The sequence below is a fragment of the Microcaecilia unicolor genome, chromosome 1 (genome assembly GCF_901765095.1).
Source record: "Microcaecilia unicolor chromosome 1, aMicUni1.1, whole genome shotgun sequence".
Lineage (NCBI taxonomy): Eukaryota > Metazoa > Chordata > Amphibia > Gymnophiona > Siphonopidae > Microcaecilia > Microcaecilia unicolor.
The window spans coordinates 641133723-641158744 of NC_044031.1; the positions used below are offsets into that span (position 1 = coordinate 641133723).

Sequence of the window (25022 nt, forward strand, 5' to 3'; positions counted from 1 at the left end):
AGAAAGAAGGGACATGGGCAGGAGAGAGAGAGAGAGAAGCTACTGGGGGAGACCCTAGCTGTCAGACGGAGAAATGCTGAATGAAAGGAGGGAGAAAGAGGGAAAATGCTGGAAGGAGGGGGCAAAAAGAGGGAAGACACTGGACTTAAGGGTAGGGAGTGAAAGAGGAAAGACACTGGAAGGATGGGGATAGAGAGGACATGCTGAATGGAAAAGGGTCGAGAGAGAGAACTGTTTAGAAGGAAGGGGAGATAGAGGGAGACAATGGATGGAAGGAGAGGGAGACAATAGACAAAAGGATTGGGAGAGGGTAATGGGTAGAAGGATCGAGAGAGAAAGAGGGATGACACTGGATGGAAGGGTAGAAGAGAAAGAGGGAAGGTGCTGGACATGGATGGACGGAGGGGAGGAAAGAGAGGAGAAATCTGGACATGGATGTAGTGGAGGGCAGGGAAGACAGGAGAAATGTTGGATAAGGATGGAGGGAAGGAAAGACAAAGGAAGGAGATGTACACGGATGGAGTGGAAGGGAGAGAGGAGAAATGCTGGACATGGATGGAGGGGAGGAAAGACAGGAAGTACATGCACATGGGGAGGGGAGAAATGCTGGATATGGATGGAGGGAAAATTGCTGAATTTAAGGGCTGGATTGGAACACTTTGAGGGCAGATGCTGAAACTGGAGAAAGGATAGGGACAGGGCTACAGGTGGTAGACAGGACGCATAAGGACACAGGAGGATGGTGGACAGAGAAAAAATATCAAATGGAAAGAAGACACTGGGACCAAAGCGAATAGAAAAACTAAATGATCAGACAACAAAGGTAGAAAAAAGTATTTTATTCAGAATTTATTAACTGGAATATGTCAGCTTTTGGAAATATGCATCTGTGATATTGCTGCATGCTGAGTCTGACTTCTTGAGGTAACTTTCCAGTTTTGCCTTCATATCAGTTGTGTCATGTGTTTTTCATGTGTAATCAAGGTGCAGTATTCTACTAGTGTGTAGTATTTACAGCCCTTTTTGGTTTGTTTGTTTTTTGTTTCACTTGGTTGTGTACTGGTGTTTTAGAGCCCAGAGTAATTACAGTGCTGCCTTTCCACGCATAAGGTTGTAGCTCGTCCTGTCCTTGGAATTAGTGCTGTTATGGTTTGCTAAGGTTATGAGTGTGTTTTTGCACAAGTTTGTGTATAGTGTTTTGCAGTGGAGAGATTGTGTATTGGCTTTACTGAGGTGGCACCAAAACATCGGAAAGGGTTTTAGAGCCTAAATCATGACACACTACCTCTTGAAGGATCTACATATAGTCGTTAATAAAAGGAGCTCATTGTGAACACTATCCACCCTAAAAGGGTGTTTTGTGGCTCTACATGAGAATTGTGATATTATGATCCCTTGTTTCATATTGTCTGCATTTTCCATATGGGTGGTATATTGGTGTATTAGGGTCTGCCTAGTGTTATGATACAGTAAGGTTCTGAGTGTGTTTTTGCACAAATTTGTGCATAGTGTTTTACAGTTGAGTGATTGTGGTTAGTATATGCTTTGAGCAACCACTTTATTCTTTGACATATGATATATATCTAATATCTAAATTTAATAAAAGGTATTAATTGTGACTATTTTATTTTTACTTATTTTTTTTCTGTTAATTGTGGCTATAAGCTCCGCCCCTGGCTCCACCCCTAACCCCGCCCCTTTAGCCTCCCCAAACAGTTGGGCCACCGACCGCCTATGCCGGCCGGTGAGCCACAAAGCTGCCACTTTTGCAGATCAACGTCAGGGCCTCCCAAGCCCTATGACAGACAGCATTCTTGACTCCCAGCGGCTCAACCATCAGGCGCCTAAACGGAGGAAGAAAGGTAAGAAGCCCAAGCACTCCAGGCGGTCCAGTACCTCCTCCTCCTCTGATGCTTCCTCCTCCTCTTTGTCGTCCTCCTCCTTTTCCTCCTCTCTATCCCCTGCCAGAGGACGGCATGCTATTCCCGTTGCTTCGGCACTCTCATATGCTATTCCCCCAGAGCGCTTATGGCAGCGGGTCCCAAGGTCCCTGCGAAGAAAGGTCCTACGGAGGCAGTACTTCGACATCTTCAAGCTGGTCGAAGGAAGACGCAGACGACAAGCGAAGAACTGAGCAAAAAAGGGCGATCTACTACCAGAACACAACAAAATATTGCCATGCAACTTGGCGTGTTGGGTCACATCCTATGCGTGCATGGTGAGCATCGTGCATAGGAAACAGCCTGACCAAAATGACCCCATGCTCTGCTACCTGGAAACAGTGCTCACCATCTATCGGGAGCATGAAGGCTATGCCTGGCTGGCGTACGATGAGCACTTAAGGGACAAAATGGAAGCTAATCCTACCATGGCGTGGGATATGGATGACGGAGGTCTATGGTTACGCAATGTCCTCACCAGACCCAGCACCTCTACCGTGCATTCCACCCAACTCAGGGCACCTCCCCTCCCCGGAAATAAAAAAAGGGAGGCCTGTCATGCTCTCCCGAGAGGTGTGCTGGAAGTACAACAAAGGCAGCTGCACCCTACAGGACTGCAAATACAAGCACCTGTGCGCAACGTGCGGTACTCCACACCCCCTTGCACAGTGTCCTAGAAATGTTGCTACCCAACACGCCGTCCCCTCCAAACCTTGACCTCTTCAACAAGGCACCCACTCCCATCCGCTTAGATGCAATGAGGCCCTGGCTGGCGCGATATCCAGACCAGCAAGCTGCAAACCTAATCCTCCAAGGCTTCCAGGACGGGTTTCGTATACCATTTCAGGGCCCCATCCCTCTATGTGACCAAGCCCTGACAGCACGCTCCAGAACCCGCCTGTCACACATCATCTCAGCCAAACTCTCAGTGGAGCATTCAGCTGGCCGAATCGCAGGCCCCTTTCTCCATCCGCCCTTCCCGAGAATGTTTGTCTCGCCCCTTACAGCTGTCCCCAAGAAGGAGCAGGGCAAATTCCGCCTCATACACAACTAATCATATCCTCCTGGACACTCTGTGAATGACTCCATACCGGAGGGCGCTGCAACAGTCCAGTATATGTCTTTTGACTCCGCTGCGTCCCTGGTTCGTGCAGCAGGGCGCAATGTGCTTATGGCCAAAGTAGATATTGAGTCTGCCTTCTGACTACTGCCAGTACACCCTGACTGTTTCCCCCTACTTGGATTCCGACATGACAACCACTACTTTTACGATAAATGCATGCCCATGGGGTGCGCAGTCTCTTGCAACCTGTTTGAGGCTTTCAGTACCTTCTTGCATTGGGCGGTGTCTCAGCGCTCCACTACAAAAACCATCGTGCATTACCTCGATGGCTTCTTCTTCGTTGGGCCTCACCAATCTAGTACCTGCAGAGACCTCATGGATGTCTTTCACACTGTTGCCCTGGACTTCGGAGTACCCGTCGCCAGCACCAAAACCTCTGGCCCATGCACGACCATCACCTTCTTAGGTATTGACATTGACTCCACAACCCTTACCATCAGACTCCCAGAGGACAAGTTGCTCGGCCTTTCACAAAAGATCCTACACGCCCTACACTCGCCCAAGCTCACCCTATACCAGATGCAGTCCATTATTGGCTCCCTCAACTTTGCCTGCAGGGTCATCCCTATGGGTAGAATATTTGTTCACAGGCTCGCCGCCTCAACTGATGGCATAGCGCGTAAGCACCACCACCTGCGCATTTCACGCCCCCTCCAGCTGGACCTGCACATCTGGCTTCGTTTCCTGAAGGACTTCAATGGTAGAGCCATGATACAATCTCCCCCATCGTCCAGCGTCGACCTTTGCCTCTATACTGACGCTGCAGGATCCTCTGGGTGTGGAGCCTATTTCAACGGTGATTGGTTCGCAGCCCCTTGGCCACTACATTGGACCCACTCCGCCCTTACCAAGAACATCACCTTCCTTGAATTGTTCCCCATTGTTGCTGCTGTACATGTTTGGGGCCTCGCACTGGCCAATAAAAGTGTTGTTCTTTGGTCAGACAATGCCGCGGTCGTTGACATCATCAACAGGCAGACGGCGCGCTGTCCTCACACTGCTGCACTCCTCCGGCATTTTGTCCTCCGGTGCTTGCAACTTAACCTGACTACCCGCACGAAGCACGTGCCCGGAGTTGACAACCGTATTGCTGATGCCCTCTCACGTTTTCAATTCTCCCTCTTTCGACAGCTGGCCCCCACGGTGACCAGGCAGCCGACTCCACTTCCCGAACATCTATGGCACCTGACCTCAACACCATGCACCTACTCATTACAAGCTCATTAGCTCGTTCTACACTATGAGCCTACCAGAGTGTGTTTCAACATGTTTCTCAATACCTGGTACGCCAAGGATGGACAGAGGGTGCGGTTCCCAACCTTCTCATTGCACGTTACGTCACGGATTCCTTCGAGCAGGGCGCCTCGAGGACAACGGTCACTTTGCGCATCACAGGCTTCTCCTTTTTTGCCAAGCTCCGCAGCTGGGGCAATCCTCGTGCCAGCTTCCTGATTCGAACTTTGTTGCGAGGGTGGGCACACCACAACCCGACGCCACTCGACACCAGGCGGCCTGTCACCCACGAACTCCTCCATTGCCTTTGGCTTGCCCTCGAGAGAGTGTGCAGGGATAGCTACGAGACTGCATTGCTCAGAGCGGCCTTCTCTCTGGCCTTCTTCGCTGCCCTACGCATCGGCGAGTTCACCGCGCACTCCAAGGCCAAACCATCGGGCGGCCTGCGGCTTGCTGATGTCTCCATTACACAGGATACCATCTGCCTGCGACTCACCAGATCCAAAACTGATCAGCAGGGAAAAGGTCACACCATTACCCTACATGGCGTCCCTAGTTTGCCCACTCGCCAACCTCAAAGCATACCTAAGGATAAGGCCTGCTGGATCGCTCCTTCTCCTACATCTGGATGCAACTCCGCTCACGCATTTCCAGTTCACGGCTGTCTTCCAACAAGCTCTCCTCGAAGCTGGCCAGTGCCCCAACAACTACGGGACCCATTCGTTCCGTATAGGCACAGGAACGACCGCCTTTCAACAGGGTCTCCCCCCATGCCATACAGCACCTGGGACGATGGCGGTCCTCTGCATACCAAACGTACATCAGGCCACAGCACTAAACTAATCATTCCCTTCCCTTGCAGGTCTACAGTCGCTGACAGCTACAGAGTGGATAATTGGCCACTTATACATCGCCCATGCCTGCATGCGCTTGACGTCCTGGAGACCAGGTTTACACCTTGGCCTAGATGCAAAAGGTGTAGTGCTGACATAGATTGGCATCCCCAGTATAAGATGGCACCAGCTCCTTCCCGCTGTCCGCCGCTTGCTCCTCACGGCATCCCAGCCAGATGTCCAGCTCATTCACCTGGGTGGCAATGACATTGGACACACCTCATGCCGCCGCCTCATCACCATGGCCAAGCAGGATCTCCTGCAACTGTCCACCTCTTTAAAAGACACCACTATCCTCTGGTCGGATATCATCCCGCACTGGCATGGATTCGCTTCCAGACTGTGGTCCAGAGGTGTCACTAAGGTCAACCGACAGCTTGGCATGTGGGTGCAGCACCTCGGCGGCGACAAAATCTTTTACCATTGAGCTTCCCCGCTCACCCCAGGGCTCTTCTACCCCGATGCTATCCATCTCTCGGAGGTGGTGGACTTCCTCCTCCTTAATGACTTCCAGGAGGCACTAGAGTAACACTTTTGAGGGGGAGCAAGGGGGGGACCCGGGGACCCTAATTCTCAGGCTCCCCGGGTTGTGGCGGAGGCACTCGAGCCTGGGAACTCTGGGATGTGTTGGAGCAACAGCCGAAAGGCAGATCACCCGATTCAGGCAAAGGGCTGGCTCGCACTGCTCGCAGACCAATCAACTCGCTGGTTCAGGCATGGCAGGTGGGGCTCTGGTCTATGGGGGGCTGCCCCAGGCAGATGGAGGATGGGCCACGCTGGGGGCGGAGTAAGGCTGGCCGTAGCATGGGCTGGGATGCTTGCTCTCTAGCTGGATAAGCTATGGCGGAGAACGTAAGCATCCGCAACGGCAAACCCAAGGCTCAGGTGCTTCCTAGGGATTGTTTAATGTCTTTTCAATAAAAGCTGTGGCCATTTATTCCCAAAACCTGTCTCATGTTTGGTCTGTCAGTGCGCTAGGGGAAAAGTGAGGGCGGGAGCGAGAGGGAGTGCAGCCTGCCTATGTTAATGAATAGGCAGCACTAAAAATAGTACATTGGTTCCTAAAGCACCAACACACCTACCACAGGTAAAACAGAACAAGTGGGACAGACAGTTACAGATCTCAGCACAGAAACTACTGGCAAACAGAATACCACACCTAGATACTGACCTGGGAAGGAGGGTTGGAAGAAGAGATGCCAGAAACCGCGGAATGGAGGGGGGGGGGGGGGGCTGGAAGAAGAAATGTTGGAAACTGTGAATGGGGATAGGGAGGAAAGAGAAGAGAAGACAATGAAGGAAGATATGCTGTACTGCCGTCAGAGAGGAGGGGTGTCGAAGACAGTAGAAAAGAATGGTAGAGATATGCATGCATTGCATCTTGCTCCTGCTTGCCGCTTTTCTGTGCAGCTGTTGAGCACTGAAGATTTCAAATTCTGTTTTCTCCTTTTATTAACTTTCTGATTAGGATTCAGCTCCTAGAAAAGTGCCACCTGTAGGCCCCCACCTCAGCTGACCTAATGACAGAGCTGCCCATAAGTATTTTATGACTGTTGTGTCCTTCCATAGGTATCCATATTTATTGTGCTTCAATACACAGAACACCTATTTTTATTATAACACAGACTTTGCAGAAATGATGTTCTGAAGACTTTAGTATCTACCAAATGCAAAATAGCATTACTAATGATGGAAATACGCACGTGCTTTGAAGAACATGGGGGATTTTTATTCCTTCCTTTGCCTCTGGAGCATTATGTTCTTTAGTCATATCCAATGGGTCTATGGTCTTTTCTTTGAAAAACAGAATATTCTTGGCTATATCCATCTGGACCATCTTGCTTGCAGCGATGTCCTTCAGCACTCTGTCCACACTCGACTGGAATCCTGGCAAGACACGGCAAATACTGAATTATAAACAACAGATAGTCAATTAACTATGGTGAAGATATGGTGAAGAGAGGTTATCTATCAAGAACCTCAGACATTTAATTTATTAATTTAAAACATTTAAATCCGGACCATCTATGATTCTGGGCAGTCATCACAATTAGATGGTGACATGCGTAAAATATATACTGAGAGCTTTGGAATAAATACATCTAAGAATCACTTCACTACTTACAAGATATTGCCTCTGCACCATACTACTCTGCTAAGCAAGAACACTGTATCTGCAGTAAATTACATTTCAAGGAATGTGAACATTCCTTCGCTAACCTGACATTATATTTTCTTTCCAAAGGTTTTCATAAAATACTCCCCCAGAAAAAAAAATAAAACCTTTGGAAACAAAATGCATTGTCAGGTAACCACAGAAAGGTGGTATATCAAATCCCAAATGCTAAGACCCCCATAGGTATAAGCTGAGCTTCTTAGCATTTAGCACACCCTAAACTTTAGTAAAAAGGCCCCTCAGTAACTGCATAACTTTGTCTGTCCTACAATAGTTATTTCTATGTACAATGTAGTAGGACAAAGCTACACATAGAGAAATGGGAAGAGAATAATAGTATTTCAAAATACAGGAAGGTATAAAAGACATCACACTTATTTCTGTATATACAGTGGGGAAAGGAAGTTAACCAGATAGATCAAAGTTTTCATAAATGGTCTATGGCTCATTGGCTAATAAGCTGCAGTAAAAAGTGGCTTTAGTGTGCCCTTATGCTAAACAGGATTACATAAAAGTCAGTCATATCTCTTTGCAGTTTACCATAGCCAGTTAAGTGCTGAATGTCACACTTATAAGAGTAGCCATACTGGGACAGATCAATGGTCCATCTAGCCCAGTATCCTGTTTTCCAAACAGTGGCTAAGCCAGGTCACAAGTACTTGGCAGAAACTCAAATCATAGCAACACTTCATACTACAAATCCCTGGGCAGCAGTTGCATCCCATGTCTTTCTCAATAGCAGACTATGGACTTTTCCTCCAGGAATTTATCCAAACCTTTTTTATACTCAGATACACTAACCGCTGTTACCACATCCTCTGGCAAAGACTTCCAGAGCTAAACTATTCATTGAGTGATAAAATATTTCCTCCTATTTGTTTTAAAAGTATTTCCATGTAGCTTCCTCGAGTGTCCCCCCAGTCTTTGTACTTTTGGAACGAGTAAAAAAAAAAATCGATTTACTTCTACTCGTTCTACACCACTCAGGATTTTGCAGCCCTCAACCATATCTCCCCTCATCCTTCTCTTTCCAAGCTGAAGAGCCCTAACCTCTTTAGCCTTTCCTCATATGGGAGGAGTTCTATCCCCTTTATCATTTTGGTCGCTCTTCTTCGAACCTTTTCTAATTCCACTATCAGGCTTATGTTCGAAAGAGAAAGACAACCATATTTCGACCCAAATCTGGAGATGGGCGTCCGTTTCACGTGGGCGCCCAAATCGGTATAATCAAAACCTGATTTTTGGCGTCCTCAACTGCAGTCCGTCACGGAGACAAACAAAGATCACAGGGGCGTGTCAGAGGCGTGGCAAAGGTGGGACTGGGGCGTGGTTATCGGCTGAGGAGAGATGGGCATCTTTAGCTGATAATCGAAACAAGAAGGGGTTTTTGACGAGAATTTGGTCCGCTTTATTTGGACCCTTTTTTTCAGGTCCAAGTCCCAAAAAAGTGCCCCAACTGACCAGATGACCACTGGAGGGAATGGGGGATCACCTCCCCTGACTCCCCCAGTGGTCACTAACCTCCTCCCACCAAAAAAAACCCACTTTACAAACTTTTTTCTCCAGCCTGTATGCCAGCCTCAAATGCCGTACCCACCTCCATGACAGCAGAATGTGTTCTATCCTGTGACAGCCTTTCCCTGGTTCTGATGTGGGTCTCGGGTGAGTGTGACACCTTTTCTGTTAAGGGCACTGCAGAGTCACATCAGCAATGCATTGTGGTGGGTGTAGGGTATTGGGCTCCGTGATTCCACTAGCTTGTGTTAAATGCTCACGATGTTGGTAGTTGGTAGGCTATACTCCCATGGTGCTTTTCCCTCTGCTTACTGGGTCAGAGTGTGTCCTGTTTTGTTTCTGGTAGTCCATGAGGTAGTGGCCATTTGTGTAAGACAGTTTTAGATCCCTTTCATGTGTTAGCCACGTTACAGCACTTAGTTCTTACCTTGAATGTTGCTGAAAGAGGGCATTGTACACCATTCTGCCAGCTCGTACCTACTGCTCATCTCAGTACCAGCAAGACTTGTTGCCAGTGGGGCACAAACTCTGATCTGCAGTTAACTGTGAGTAAACGTGCTTATTCCAATAAAGGACTTTTCAGCAAGATTAGTCTTCAGGTGTGAACTTCTGTGCCAAGGTTATACACCAGCAACAAGTCCTGTCCCTGGAGCACCTTCAGTGGGTACTGCAGTGCACTTCAGGCAGGCAGACCCAGGCCCATCCCCCCCCCCCCCCCACCTATAACACTTGTGGTGGTAAATGGGAGGCCTCTAAAACCCACTGTACCCACATGTAGTTGCCCCCTTCACCCCTAAGAGCTATGGTAGTGTTGTACATTTGTCCCTCCCATGACCAAATGGCTTGGATTGGGACGTTTCTGAGCTGGGCGTTTTTAGTTTCCATTATCGCTAAAAAAAAAAAAAAAACCCGCCCATCTCAGAAGGGACCAAATCTATGGCATTTGGTCCGTCCAAACCGTATTTTCAAAACGAAAGATGTACACCCATCTTTTTCGATAATACAGTCTGTCCCACCTCTTCACATACCCGTTTTCGGACATAGACGTCCATGGAGATGGGCGTTCGCGTTCGATTATGCCCCTCTATATCTTTTTTGAGATACGGTGACCAGAACTGAATGCAATACTCAAGGTGCGGACACACCATGAAGTGATGCAAAGGCATTATACTATTTTCAGTCTTATTCACCATCCCTTTTCTAATAATTCCTAGCATCCTGTTTGCTTTTTTGGCTGCCACTGCACACTGAGCATTGTATTATCTACAATGACATCCAGGTCTTTTTCTTAAGTGCTGACCCCTAAGGTGGACCCTAGCATCAAGTAGCTATGATTTGGATTATTCTTTCCAATGTGCATCACCTTGAACTGGTCCACATTAAATTTTATCTGCCATTTGGATGCCCAGTCTTCCAATTTCCTAAAGTCTTCCTGCAATATTTCACAGCCCACACGTGTTTTAACAACCTTGAATAGTTTTGTATCATCTATAAATGTAATCACCTCACTCGTTGTTCCAATTTCCATATCATTTATAAATATGTTAAATATGACTTCCGGTGATGCTGTGAGCGGAGCAGCAGCAGCTGAACTTGGCTCCGAGGTTTCCCGCCCCTGAATGCGAAAATTAATCGCAGTTACAAAGTCATAAACCGACTAAATCATGAATGTGCGACGAATAATTTATGGAAAAGTTCTTACAAAAAACTCCACCTGGGATGGCACAGAAATCAACGCGGAAAGAGAAGAACAAGGCAGGAGGTGGCAAATCTAAAATGGCAGACAACACTACGATGCCGACTCCGATATTCACTGACGCTCAGTTGGAGTAGTTAACCGCGGCAGTGATAAAAGCGCTGGACCCGCGCTGGAGTGCGCTTTCACAGCAAGTGGAGGAAATTAAAACCGGCCTCGATGGGCTGGGAATCCGGACAGGGGACCTGGAGACGAGAGTAACAGCACTCGAGGATGATGTCCGCTCGCAGGCCCCTGATATAGTGAGCCTTAAAAAACAAGTGGCAGCACAAGCTATGAAACTGGAGGTCGGAAAGAGGAAGCCAAAAATCGCCCCAGAGTAATAGTAGCAAAAATCCTCAATTTTAGACATAAAGTGGAAATTATGAGGGGCTTTCGCATCAAAAGAGAAGAGCTCAGATATGATGGACATAAAATTTTAATCTTCCAGGATTATTCACAATCTGTCCAAGAACAGCGAAGAAGCTTTCACCCAGTGTATACCTGGCTAATCAAAAAGAACATAAAATTTGCCCTAATTTTCCAGCCCGCTTGAAAATTCTGCACCAGGAGAAATGGCACCATTTCACAGCAGTGGCTGAGGTGAAATCCTTTTTAACAGATAAGGGGTATGAAGTTGAAAGCTGAAAGTTATTTGTTTGATGAATGTTTCACTGCCATGTTAAAGGTTTACCTGTTTAAAAGCATTGTCGGTTTACTACTACTACTACTACTTAACATTTCTAGAGCGCTACTAGGGTTACACAGCGCTGTACAATTTAACAAAGAGAGACAGTCCCTGCTCAAAGAGCTTACAATCTAATAAAGTGTAGACAAAAATGTTATCGGAGGGACACGGGGGTGGGAGCCTCTTGCCTCTAAAGGGAGTGGTCATTTTGCGAGTAGCACCGCGAAATGAGAGGGGTGATAGAAGAGGGAATGAGAAAGGGATAAGGGCTGTAGGGGGGCGGTTTAGATCAGAAAGGGGAATAAAAGGAAAGGGAAGTTTAGGGACGAAGATGGGGGAGGGATGGGGCGGAGGGCAGTTAGGGGGGAGGGATGGGGAGGGAAGAGGCAGGGAGGATTGTCGGAACAGAAACACAAAAAAAGGGGAGGATAGAGGGACAGAAGCAACCTTGCACCACTCAAAGCAATATGATGGAAGTTTAGAAATCATGGAGGTGATACTTGAGGGGGAGGCGGGACTCCCGAGGGAAGGCTTAAATATTGGGGACCATTGTTGGAACTTGCATTTAGCTACCTGTACCACAAATTAAAAAAATTCCTTTCACTTCATGGAATGTGGGAGGAATCACATCTCCTATAAAGCGGGCAAAAATTTTGTCGGCTTTATGCCGCCAAGGGATTGATATAGCATGTATACAAGAGACCCGCCTCTCCGAGCTGGAGCATTAAAAATTAAAAAGGTCATGGGTGGGAGAGGTCTATTCAGCGTCAGCAAATGGGCGGAGAAGAGGAGTGGCGATATTGATAGGACGGGGGGTGGCCGCTAAGGCTGAGCTACTCTCCAAGGACCCTCAGGGACGATATGTGCTGGTGCGGCTATGGCTGCAGGGGAGGCAAATGGTGTTATTAGGCTTATACGGCCCCAATGTATATGATCCGGGCTTTTATCGGTCCCTTGTACGGCAATGTGCAGTATTAAAATACCCACTAATAATAATGGGCGACTTTAACTTAGTGGCGGACCCAGCACAAGATTGCTCGAGACCGAATGGAGAACAGAGTGGCGGCCAAAGAGCACGGGCCCTACGTACGTTTATGCGTACCCTGGGAGTCCTGGATGCATGGCGTACACTACACCCAGGCGAGAGGGACTTTACTCATGTATCCAGGGCTCATGGGACCCTTTCGAGGATTGACTACATCATGGTTAGCAGAGAGGTATTCCCAGAAATAGTACGAGCAAAGATAGGCCCAGAAGAGATATCCGACCATAGCCCGGTGTGGGTGGATGTGGAGGCCCCTAGTTACTACCAAGCGGGTAGGGGATGGAGGTTTCCGGGGTACCTATACAGGGATAAAGAATTTTCACAATACCTAAATCAAAAATGGGAAACCTATGCAGTATCTAACGCGCAACATATAGATAACCCTAGTCTCTACTGGATGACTGCAAAGGCAGTTTTAAGGGGTGATGTGATAGCGTATGTGGCAGCACGAAATAAAAAGATAGCTAGAGCCATTACACAATTAGAAAAACAATTTCAGAGAGCCAAACGGCAGTATGTGGGCAACCCAAATAAAAAGACCTGGGAACGGCTAAAAATGACACAAGTAGCTCTTAACTCCCACATACATGAGAGAGCTACCAGAGCGATGTTTTATCACAAATACAAGCTGTACAGGTACGGCAACAAAGTGGGCTCAATGTTAGCAAAGCTGGTATCGAATTGGAAACCTCATAGGGTGATTACAGCGGTGAAAGATAAGCAAGGGAAGATAAAGACTAAAAATGAAGAGATAAAGCAGATATTTGTTCAATATTACTCTCAACTATATAAAAAACAGCAAGGGCCCAGAGAGACATCGTTAAATGATTATTTACGGGAGGTGGGCATCACGCATTTGACAGACCAGGAGATACAAAGGTTGAATGAACCCATCCAAGGGAAAGAGCTTCAGGGGGTGGTCCGAGGGCTGGCGCTGCACTCAGCGCCGGGCCCGGATGGGTTCTCGGGAGAGTTTTATAAGTTGTTGCCAGCGTCATTTATGGGAACTTTGGGAGCCTACTTTGACAGTGTAGTTCAGACTAAGAGTTTCCCCCGTTACGCAAATAAGGCACTCATCACCCTATTGCCGAAGCCGGGTAAATCAGAGGACCAAGTGGAGGCATATCGGCCCATTTCTTTATTAAATGTAGACAATAAGATTCTAGCGAAAATCCTAGCAAACAGACTATCAAACATATTGCCTAGGCTGATAGGAGAAGAACAAACGGGGTTTGTGAGACAGAGGCAGGCAGGAGGGAATGTCCGTAAACTATTAATAGCAATGGCTCGGAGTAAGGCAGAAAATGTAACAACATTACTCCTCAGTCTCGATGCTGAAAAAGCTTTTGATAAAGTAGATTGGAGGTTCATGTTTGGCACACTGCAACATATGGGGTTTCAAGGGTGGTTTTACAATGCCATAAGGGCCCTCTACACTGAGCCAACAGCTGAAATACTTATTAATGGGGTGAGAAGTGAAAAGTTTGAGATTTGTAGAGGAACGCACCAGGGATGCCCCCTTTCACCCTTATTATTTATTTTGACCTTAGAGCCCTTACTTAGAGCAATAAAATCGGAGGAGGGGATACAAGGGGTTAGGTTGGGAACTCACAATATAAGAGCGTTGGCATTTGCGGATGACCTGCTGATCTTAATCACGAACCCGGATAGCTCCATACCGAGTCTGTTAAAAATAATCGACAAGTACAGTAAGTTATCGGGTTTCACTTTAAACTTCACAAAATCAATAGCTATGATGGTGCAAGGGGAAGGGGCCAAATGGCAAAGAACTCTTAGGATGACCTGGGCGGAGGAAGAATTCAAATATCTTGGGGTCCGGGTACCAAAGGATTTATCACAACTATACGCATTAAATGTTACTAGGCTAATGGGAGACACATGTGCTAGGTTACAGCTTTGGCAGGCATACCCACTTTCTTTAATAGGGCGTATTGCCATAATAAATATGATGATAGTGCCAAGATGGCTCTACGCATTTCAGGTATTGCCACTATACCTTTCCCTAAAGGATGAAAAAACATTAAACAGGGCCATTAGTAGATTTCTCTGGCGGGGGAAAAAGCCCCGAATACCCCTGTCGATTTTACATACACCAGTGGAGTATGGTGGCCTGGGACTCCAGAACATAAGATATCTGACGGTGGCAAGTGGCATGCGCCACATAAATGACTGGTTGAGAGGCACTAACTATTTCTCAGCCACCACATTGGAGCAGTCAGCACTGCAAAATATGCACTTTGGATATCTGTTACATGCACCAAGGACAAAAGTTCAAAATGAGTTTGAGGACACAGGTATTTTTACAACAGCACGCGCAGTTTGGAGGTGGGTTTGTAGATTGCACCGATTCTCAGCAAGGACAACACCATACCTACCTATTAGTGGGAACCCAGACTTTCAGCCAGGACAGCTACATAAGGCCTACCGGAGATGGAAACAACAGGGCTTGGTGTATCTGGTACAGGTGCTGACAGAAGATGGGAAAATTAAACCCTTTCGTCAACTACAGTCTGTATATCATCTACTGTTGTCGGATCTGTTTTACTATTATCAGCTGAAACATTACATAGCTAGCTTACCCTGGGATTCCCTGACAGAGGATGTCCAGGAGGAACTGGCAGAAGCATTCACTATTAGATCACAACAGAAAGTACTACTCACATTCCACCATAGACATATACAAGATACAATCCCTGAGCTGGACTATAAGAAATTAGCAGAGGTGTGGAGTGGAGAACTGGATGGGACTATAATGGCAGCAACTTTGAAAGACTACATCCTAGGGTTGAGGCGGACGACTGCAATGGCAGGGCATTGGGAGCTCCAATACCGGATGGTGATGCGAGCCCATATACCGCCGAGGAGGGCCTTTCACATGGGGCTTTCCCCGGATGGAGCATGCCCAAAATGTGGAGCTGAGGGAGCTACACTTGGGCACATGTTCTGGACATGCCCAGCCACGCGAGCATTTTGGGAGAGACTGTTACAATGGATCTCAAGCATTTGGCAACTCGACTGGTGCCCTGGACCGGAGATGCTGTTTGGGAAACTACAAATGCAAGGCCAGGTGGCTCCGGGCATGCGGGAGTTTGCGGCTTGGGCCATCATTGTGGCCAAGAAAACTATACTTACAGCTTGGTTGTCCCCGAAACCACCTCAAAACCAACTCTGGCGAGGGGAGATGATACAGCTGATGAGATTTGAAAGATTAGAAATTAATCGTTGGCCCCCAGACGGAGATCTGAGATTTCAACGCAGATGGGGCCCCTTTCTAGACTCTATGTCACCTGCGGCCAGAGGATACTTATTGAATATGTAAAAAAAAATCAAACAAAAATGGACGTCTACAAAAGGACAATGAAACCTGCCTCTAAATGGGGGGGGGGGGGGGGGGAGAAGGGAGGGGGGATGGGTAGTAGACCCTGGGGGGGGGGGGGAGGGATGTTTAAATTGAGGGAGTGGGTGTTATGAAATTAAGTTGTAAAGAGAGTCCAGACACTGATAAAAATATAGAAGTGACTGTATTAGCGGAATACATTGCCTGGACATTATGCATTATAAGTATGTTGTGCTAAGTGAAAAGTTAATAAAAATCATTTAAACATAAATATGTTAAATACCACTGGTCCCAATACAGATCCCTGTGGCACTCCACTGTTCACCCTCCTCCATTGAGAGAAATGACCATTTAACCCTACCCTCTGTTTTCCTTCCAATAACCAATTTCTAATCCCCACCAGAACCTTGCCTCCTATCCCATGACTCTAATTTTCTCAGGAGTCTCTCATGAGGAACTTTATAAAAAGCGTTCTGAAAATCTGATACACTACATTTACTGGCTAACTTTATCCATGCCTTTAAAGAAATGAAGCAAATTGGTGAGGCAAGACTTTCCTTGGGTGAACCCATGTTGACTGTCTCATTAAACCACGTTTGTCTATGTGTTCTGTAATTTTATTCTTTATAATAATTTCCACCATTTTGCCTGGCACCAACATCAGGCTTACCAGTCTATAATTTCCCAGATCACCCCTAGAACCCTTTTTAAAAATTGGCATCACAGCGGCCACCCTCCAATCTTCAGGTACTACGGATGATTTTAATGACAAGTTACATATTACTAACAGCAGATCACAATTTCATGTTTGAGTTCTTTGTGTACTCTTGGATGTATGCCATCTGGTCTAGGAGATTTACTACTCTTTAATTTGTCAATTTGGATCACTGAGATTTCTTTCAGTTCCTCTGCATTATCACCCTTAAAAACCATTTCTGGTACATGCAGATTTCTTACATCTTCTTCTGTAAAGACAGAAGCAAAGAATGCATTCAGTTTCTCCGCTATTGCCTTCTCTTCCCTGAGCTCCCCTTTTGCTCATTTGTGAGCTAACGGTCCCATGGATTCCCTCGCAGTCTTCCTGTTTCTGATGTACCTAAAAAAGTTGTTACTGTGAGTTTTAGCCTCTGCGGCAAGTTTCTCTTCATATTCTCTTTTAGCCTTCTTTATTAATGCTTTGCATCTGACTTGCCAGTGCTTATGTAGCTTCTTATTTTCTTCATTTGGGTCCTTTTTCCATTCTTGAAGGACAATCTTTTGGCTGTAATGGCCTCTTTTACTTCACCTTTTAACCATGCTGACTGATGTTTTCTCTTCTTTCCACCTTTGCAAATACGTGACATGCTTCTGGACTGGGCTTCCAAGATGGTATTTTTGAATAACGTTCACGCTTGATTTAGTGTCCTAAACTTTGCAGCTAATCCTTTTAGTTTCTTTTTTTCCTCTTTTTATTGTAGTCGCCCTTTTGAAAAGGAGGAGGAGGTTTTTTAGGACTGATGAAGAAGTAGGGCAGGTCATTAGTCCAAACCTTATTTCAGACATGACCTAAGCCACTGAAGTCCTTTTTCCTCCTTTTACTTTTATTCTTAGCAAATTGGATGTTACTTGCTCGTACTTTATAGTGATACACTCAAGACAAATTTTCCCAGAAATCAAATTTTCATGTAATATTTCTTCTTCTCAATCACTTGAGACTCCACTATTTTCCCGTGGGGCTCTCCTCATTCATCCTCAGCTCTAGCTGCCCTTTGCTGACAATTACAATACTGTAATCTAAATTATCTCCAGCTACACACATCAATATTTCCCAAGTGCTCCCTGTTAACCAAAAATATGAATTCTGTCAGATTTTGATAATTTTGAGGTTTTACAGGGGTCAGTAGGACACACACATCCACTCTCATCAAAGTCTACCTCCCAACTGCCAACTTCTTCTTCAATGACAGTTTAGAATACTGACCCGGGGAGTCAGCGTATATGAGGCATCTCATGACAAGCTACATTCCATTGTGTAACAGCTTGCCTCTCAAACTTTCTTTTACTTCTGCATCACAACTGCTCAAGACGAACACTTTTAAATAAATAAAATAAAACTTCCCTTCCCCATCCTGCCACATACCTTGCTAGGACGTTACATCAGTTCCTGAGCTGTCCACTTGCTACTGTTTGTGCTGGCAGTGAGCAGCATGCTTTCCTGAACAGCTCTGCCCTTGCTCGCTCCCATATAACCTTAGGCTCGTGCATGCTCCTCCTTTCATGGCCACATTTCCCAGAACCATGGGGCTCTAACATTCAGCAGCTTCTTCTGGGTTTTCCCCTAACTTGGCTGTCATGTCCACCATAAAAATAGGGCTGTTCCATGGTCCAAAATCACCCCTCCTGCAAAGCTCCTAGTGTGAACCAGTCCTTCCACTGTGCAAGCACCAGCTCCATGTGCGTACGCACATGTGTTTGACATCATGGCACATATGCATCACACTCACCCATGCCGACAGCCACGAGGGAAACCTGGCCACAGAGCCCTGCACACACCACTGACTTCAAGCTCCACTTGCCTGCTCTTCTCCCCACAGACCGGACATACACCCCGCATAAGTGTGATCCACTTCCAGGTTTGAGGGGAGAATACAACAGTGTCTGCTTTGGCCTTCTGCAGCTCAGATCTTCCCTAGGATGCCCACCTGGCAACAGCTGTTTTTTTTAGGATCCTTTGGGTTTATGGCCATTTGGAAGTAACCAGCTGTGAAGTCATAAACAGAAAAATACCTTGCTCTCCCTATGGCATCGATTCATGGCAGGGGATAGGCATATTTAATGGTTATGAATTAAGCTTGCGATAATCACCACAAAACCTTATGCTTCTGTCCTTTTTCTTAAGGATCCCTTGCTGAACTAAATCAGAGATGTGCTTCTTGAATTTATCGAAAATAGTGGTGAAACTCGGTGATGCCACTGTTTAATAGGCTCCGGTAAAAATGCTGTGAGTTACCACATTTGTATATGTAATTGTCATGGTTGTGACTGTGCCCCTGCATCCAGACTCACCTATTTTCAGTGGTCTGGCTCTGAGGCTTCTCTGGACTGCTTTGTCCCTGCATTGCTGCATCTGCTGTTCAAGCTTCGCTCTGGTGTTTTCCTGTTGTCCAGGCCTCATTCTGGTGTTCCTGCTGTCCAATCAAGACTCATTCCAAGTTGTGACATCATCAGCAAAGTCCTTTATAAAGCACCTTGGAACTTTCATGCTTTTGCCTTTGCAAAGAGGTCTTTTAACCTTGTCTTTGTGTTTCCTGTTTAGATCCATTTCCTGCTTGGCTTTGCTCCTGTATGCCTTGATTCCAACCTAGCTTTGTTCCTGTGAGTCTGTCCCTGAATGTCTTATTTCTGAACCATGTTCCTGCAAGCCTTTGTAAACCTTGCTCCTGAAGCTTTACTCCTGTGCAGTTTTGTTCCTGCTTACTTGTGTTTCTATGAGTCTTGTATCTGAAAGCCTTGTTTTAATAAACCTTGTTCTTGAAGCTTTACTTCTGTGTAGTCTTGTCCCTGCCTATCTGTGTTTCTATGAGTCTTGTTCCTGAAAGCCTTGTTTCTGTGTGTCTTGTTTCTGAACCTTGTTCCTGAAAGCTTGTCTATTGCTTTATCCAAACCCTGCTCTTTGTTTCTGTTACAGTTTGACTGTACCTCTGGCTCCTGCTTTAGTCTAGCCCTGCTCTTGACTCTTGCTACAGTTAAACTCTGTTTCTGCTTTTTGTTAAAACCAAGCTCTGTTCCTGTTCCTGCTATGCCAAGTCTGTTCCTGAATCCTGTTCCTGTTGCCAAGCCAAGTCTGTTCCTGGTTCCTGATCCCGCCAAGCTAAATCTGGCTACTGCCTTGTCTATAGTATAGCTTCTTTCTTGCCCATCTGTCTTGTCCATTTGTGCCTAGCCTTGCCTCAACTCATCTTGTCCTGTCTGGATCCAGTCCTTACCTTGTCTTGCCCTTTTCTGGACCGAGTTTTAATCTAGTTCCGTGTCTTGTTATGCCTTGCCTGGTATTGCCTGGGTCCCAGTCTCAGTTTTAATCTAGTTCTGAGTAATCTTATCCTGCCTGGGTTCCAGTTCTGGCCCTTTGCCTTGCTTTCCTTGCCTCGTCTGGATCCAGTCCTTGTCATGTCTACTGTATCTGGTTACCTCTGCCTTGCTTTAAGTCCTGTCTTGTCTAGCCCAGTCTTGCTTTGTCTTGCCTAGTCCTGATTTGTTCTGACACTTGCCCTGTGCCAGCCCAGGTTACTTGTCTGCCACAGCTTTGGCTGTGGTCCAAGGGCTCACTATCCCCGAATCTGTGACAGAATCCCCGAATCCATGACAGTAATATTTGTGTCAGACTGTGAGAATACCTGCTTTTGCTTTTGTAACAAGGCTCTTAATTGTTCAGCTTCAATCTGTAATGATTATAATATACAGGCAAATAGTTGGAGTATTCACCAAACAAGTCAGTTATTTTTGTACTTTTATGACATCAGAAATGACATTATCATGTGAATTAGAAATTGGACCTGATATTTCAAAGTTTTTTATGTTTACAACTTATAAATGGCTGTTATATGTAGAAAATATGCTGAAATTTTCTGCCCAGTGTGCAGTGGTGGCCAAAGAAGCAAACAGGATGCTAGGAATTATTAGGAAAGGATGGTAAATAAGACCAAGAATACTATAACGCCTCTTTATCGTTCCATGGTGCAACTTCAACTTGAGTATTACATTTAGTTCTGGTCGCTGTTATCACAAAAAAGATATAGCAGAATTAGAAAAGGTTCAAAGAAGAGTGACTAAAATGATAAAGGAGATGGAACTCCTCACATATGAGAAAAGGCTAAAGAGGTTAGAGCTCTTCAGCTTGGAAAAGAGACAGCTGAGGGGAGATATGATCAAGGTCTACAAAATCTTGAGTGGTGTAGAACTAGTAGAAGTGAATAGATTTTTTTTTACTCTTTCAAAAAGTACAAAGACTAGGGGACACTCAATTAAGTTAAATGAAAATACTTTTAAAACAAATAGGAGGAAATATTTTTTAACTCATTGAATAGTTACACTCTGGAACTCTGCCAGAGGATATGGTAACAGTAGTAAGCTTATCTGGGTTTTAAAAAGGTTTGGACAAGTTCCTCAAGAAAAGGTCCATAGTCTGTTATTGAGATGGACATGGGGGAAGCCACTGCTTGCCCTGGGATTGGTAGCATGGAATCTTGCTACTATTTGGGTTTCTGCCAGGCAGTGGCGTAGCCAAGGGTGGGCCCAGGTGGGCCCAGGCCCACCCATTTTGGGCTCAGGCCCATCCAGTAGCAGTACACCTATGATGTGGCTGGCAGGCATTCTTCCCAAGCCCCACCAGCTGAAAACTCCCAACAAGTGTCCCTCCTGCATACCTTGTAAATAGAACTTCACCTGCAGCAAAGTAGCCACTGATACATGCTGTAAGGCCAACATGAGCAGTGTGTATTAGTTGCTTCTCGCTGCCAGTGAAAATCTATTTAAAAGGTATCTGGGGGGGGGGGGGGGGGGGTTTGAGAGACCATATGGTATGTAGGCAAGAGAGGGAGAGACCAACTCACTTGTGGGACAAGGCGGAGTTCTTCTGCCCACCCATCTTGTGCCCAGGCCCACCTAAAATTGGGTGTCTGGCTACGCCCCTGCTGCCAGGTACTTGTGACTTGGATTGGCCACTGTTGGAAAGAGGATACTAGGCTAGATGGACCATTCGTCTGACCCAGTGTGGCTATCCTTATGTTCTTATATATGACTTTTACCTAATAACCTACTGCTGTGAGTTATATGCATAAAATCTATAGGCTCTACAGTAGTTCAAGTGACCCTTAAGGTTACCTCCCCATTCTGTCTCTGTTTTGATGAACTGCATCTTCTTTTCTCTGGTCCCCCTTACCTCCCTGTCCCTCTCTCACTCACTTATCTTCCCTTGATATGTTCCTCAGTCACCTTTATACCTGGGCTCACTCCCTCCCCTCCTAGTACCTCTTCATCACTAGCATCTTCTCCCCGGTACCATGCATTTATTTATTTAAAAGGCTTAATATACTGCCAGAGAACCATCTCATGCCATTTTTAAATGAAATTTGAGATGCCTAAAACTGTTGCTGATGTCCTGGATCACAGAGAAAACTAGTAAGAGCAGATGTTACTTCCCTCCCTTGTCTCATACCCAGGGCATGATGCCTTCCCATCTCACCTTATGTCTCTATAGAGACAGTGGTTACAGATGTTGCTTCCTTACCTTGTATCTGCAGGACTTGCTTCCAGTTAATGACATCTGTTTTTGTCAACATTTCTCGCAGATTTTCTGGGTCTTTGGTGAACATGAAGTAACTATTTGTGTAATTATCCAAGTCATCTTTCATTTCCTGAGGGAAAAGTCATAATGAAATCAACAGAGAAAGAAGACTGAGCACATGCAGTGTCTCTTCTTTACTCTTCACAGGCATTATTATTAACGAGATCCCATTGCATTATATGGGACCTCAATAAAATAACGTATGTCAACGGAGTTAGTGCACAGTAAAGCAGTGACACATAGTTCACCTAGCTGTACGTTCCATCATCACAGAAGACATAACAGGTATAGCAGAAAGGACAGCAATAGGGGAGAGAAAGAAAGAAAAAGCTTATCCCACATGAGGTCACAGATCTTAGATCCACATGTAAACTAATTAATCAATGTATGTGCTAACAATCAATTGTTGGCATTAACAAGCACTTGGCAGTAATTAGGCATTACACGTGGATCTGCCCTACACCCTATTCTATGACATGCATGCCTAAATTTCATAGTGTGCAACTGAAAAGGGGGTATGGCCATGGGAGGTTCATGCATGGGTCATGCAGATTCCCAATGTTACAGGCATGCAAATGCTAGTATTCTACCATCAGTTGAGTTTGAGCATTTACACCAGCTTTTGGCAGCCATAAGTGCTCGCACCCAAAGTTAAGCACAAGAAGCTAGTATTCTATAAAGGGCACTCAGAGCGCCCATTACAGAATACTTGCTTACCATGGATTTTAGCAGCATCTAACTTTGAGCACCATTTACTGACTGGCCCTATGTGTGTATCATACTTAATACTGGATGTATTTAAGCAGCTCTGGTGCCTTCTAAGAAGGCAATGAGAAGAACTGAAGTGAGGCAGGTAACACTAGGGTTACCATATTTTGTCTTCTCAAAAAGAGGACACATGTCCCGCCCCCTGCCCCGCCCCTTTTGCATCCTCACCCCGCCCCCTTCCACATATTCCCCTCCCCTGGGTCACATATTCCCCTCCCCTTAATATCTACTGCCCTGGTGGTCTAGTGACCTCTTCGGGGCAGGAAAGAGCCCCCTCTTTCCTGCCCGGAGCGCTGTCCTTGCCCTACATCCTGTTGCTGTGACGGTCTCGGGATTCAAAATGGCCGCCGAGAGTTGCAGTCTCGCAAGGCCGCGTCAACTCTCGGTGGCCATTTTGAATCCAGAGACCGTCACAGCAACAGGATGCAGGGCAAGGGCAGCGCTCCGGACAGGAAAGAGAGGGCTCTTTCTTGCCCCGAAGAGGTCACTAGACCACCAGGGCAGTAGATAGTAAGTAAGGGAAGGGGAGGCTAGGATAGGCCCGCCGCCTGCCCGCCCATTTGTCCAGAAATCCGTACAAACGGGCAGACTGGCAAAACCCGTCCGGACGCCCGCACATGTCCTCAAAAAGAGGAAATGTCCGGGTAAATCTGGACATATGGTAACCCTAGGTAACACTCTCTAGCAAGGAAACCTCTTGTTACTTCAGCTGGCACCTTAAGTATCCCTTGTGTTCTCCACAGCTCTAGGGCACAGCAGGAGAAACTGGAGAAAGAAAGTGAAAGTAATAGATAAACAGAACACAAAGGTGATTACACTTTCATGAGGCCTAGTGATCACAGTGTTGAACTGGGGCCAGGAATCCACCACCACTTCCAGGTTGAAGGGATTTCCATGATTAATATAATAAACAGTGCCATAAACCTGCAGGAAAAAACACAAACAAACAAGCATCAATCTCAATGTCTGTGTGCTCTGTAGTATGTATCTATCGTATGTCTAGGGGTGCAGTAAAATTTGAAACTATGTGTGTCCTGTTGTTAATTCTTGTTCTGCTTTTACACAGGAGATGACATTTGCTGTTTGCTGAGCTGTTAGCTACTGATGCAAATAAAAAGCTGCTGATATACTTGTCTAGATCAGTTCTTGTGCAAGCTGATGCTCCCTACAACGATGAAGCAGAAAGTTGTGCCATAAGGGGATGGGACACAGCAAAGAGCAGGCTCCAGTGGATCGTTGCCACTGCCGTTGACTTCTGCATAGACATAGGGGAGATGCCAGTCCATGGGCGGGGCGAGAGGGGTTGAGAGAAACAATGCCTGATCCAGGGGTGGAAGAGAGAAATGTTGGACACATGGGGTGCGGTAAGGGAAGGAAGAGAGATGTTAGACTTGGGAGTGGAGGGGAAGGAGAGAGAGAGAGAGAGAGATTGAATATGCAGAGTGGAAGGGGAGGTAGAGATGAAGAGAACTTAGGAGTAGTGAGGAGGGCGGGAACAGAGAGGGAGAGATATTGGACCATGGGGAGGGAGGGGAGATGTTGGACTTGGAGGGGGAATAGAGAAAGAGGGAGGAGATGTTGGACTTGGAGGGGGAAGAGAGAGAGAGATATTGGACCCCATGGGGTGGAGGGGATAGAGAGATGTTGTTCCCTGAGGGAGAAGAGAGAGAGAAAGCGAGAGAGAGAGAGAGAGACAGAGAGAGATGGACTTTGAGGAAGGGAAGAAGGGAAAGAGGGAGAAATAGATATATTGGCTCCTAGGGCAGAAGGGAGGGAGATGTTGGACCCAGGGGAGGGAGAGAGAGGGGGAGACAGAGAGATATTGGACCTGGGGATAGAAGGAAGGGAAGAGGAAGAGATATTGGACCTAGGGACAGAGGGAGAGATGCTGGAGAATGGGAAAGAGGATGAGAGAGACATGTTGGACCTGGAAGCAGAAGGGAAGGAGGGAGAAATACTGGACATGGGAAGGAGAGAAGAAACAGATGTAGGACAGTCTTTGTATTTTTGGAACAAGTAAAAAGTTAAAGTAAAAAAAGAGATGGAGAACTGGAAGGTGTGAAAGAGAAAGTGAGATATGAGTGGACAGAAGCAGAAAAGAAAAAAAAAGGAAGAGCTAAACGGAAAGCTCAATGTGTCAAAGGTGGGTGTAGTGACGGAATGAACAAGGCAGGAGAGAGGAGGAGGCAGAACCCTGGAACCAGCATGATAGGAAAATAAAATGTC

General features: G+C 46.3%; 1 protein-coding gene across 5 annotated transcripts in view; it reads right to left on the minus strand.

Moving 5' to 3' along the window:
* Window positions 1-25022, minus strand: part of LOC115482199 (glycine N-acyltransferase-like) — a 62490-nt gene that overhangs the window by 3962 nt on the left and 33506 nt on the right. For all 5 annotated transcript variants that reach the window (XM_030221832.1, XM_030221839.1, XM_030221823.1 and 2 more), the window contains 3 exons: window positions 23613-23720; window positions 21972-22098; window positions 6893-7076 (listed from right to left, as the gene is read on the minus strand). In XM_030221832.1, coding sequence (XP_030077692.1) covers window positions 6893-7076; window positions 21972-22098; window positions 23613-23720 — 419 coding nt within the window. The remainder of the gene's footprint in view (window positions 1-6892; window positions 7077-21971; window positions 22099-23612; window positions 23721-25022) is intronic.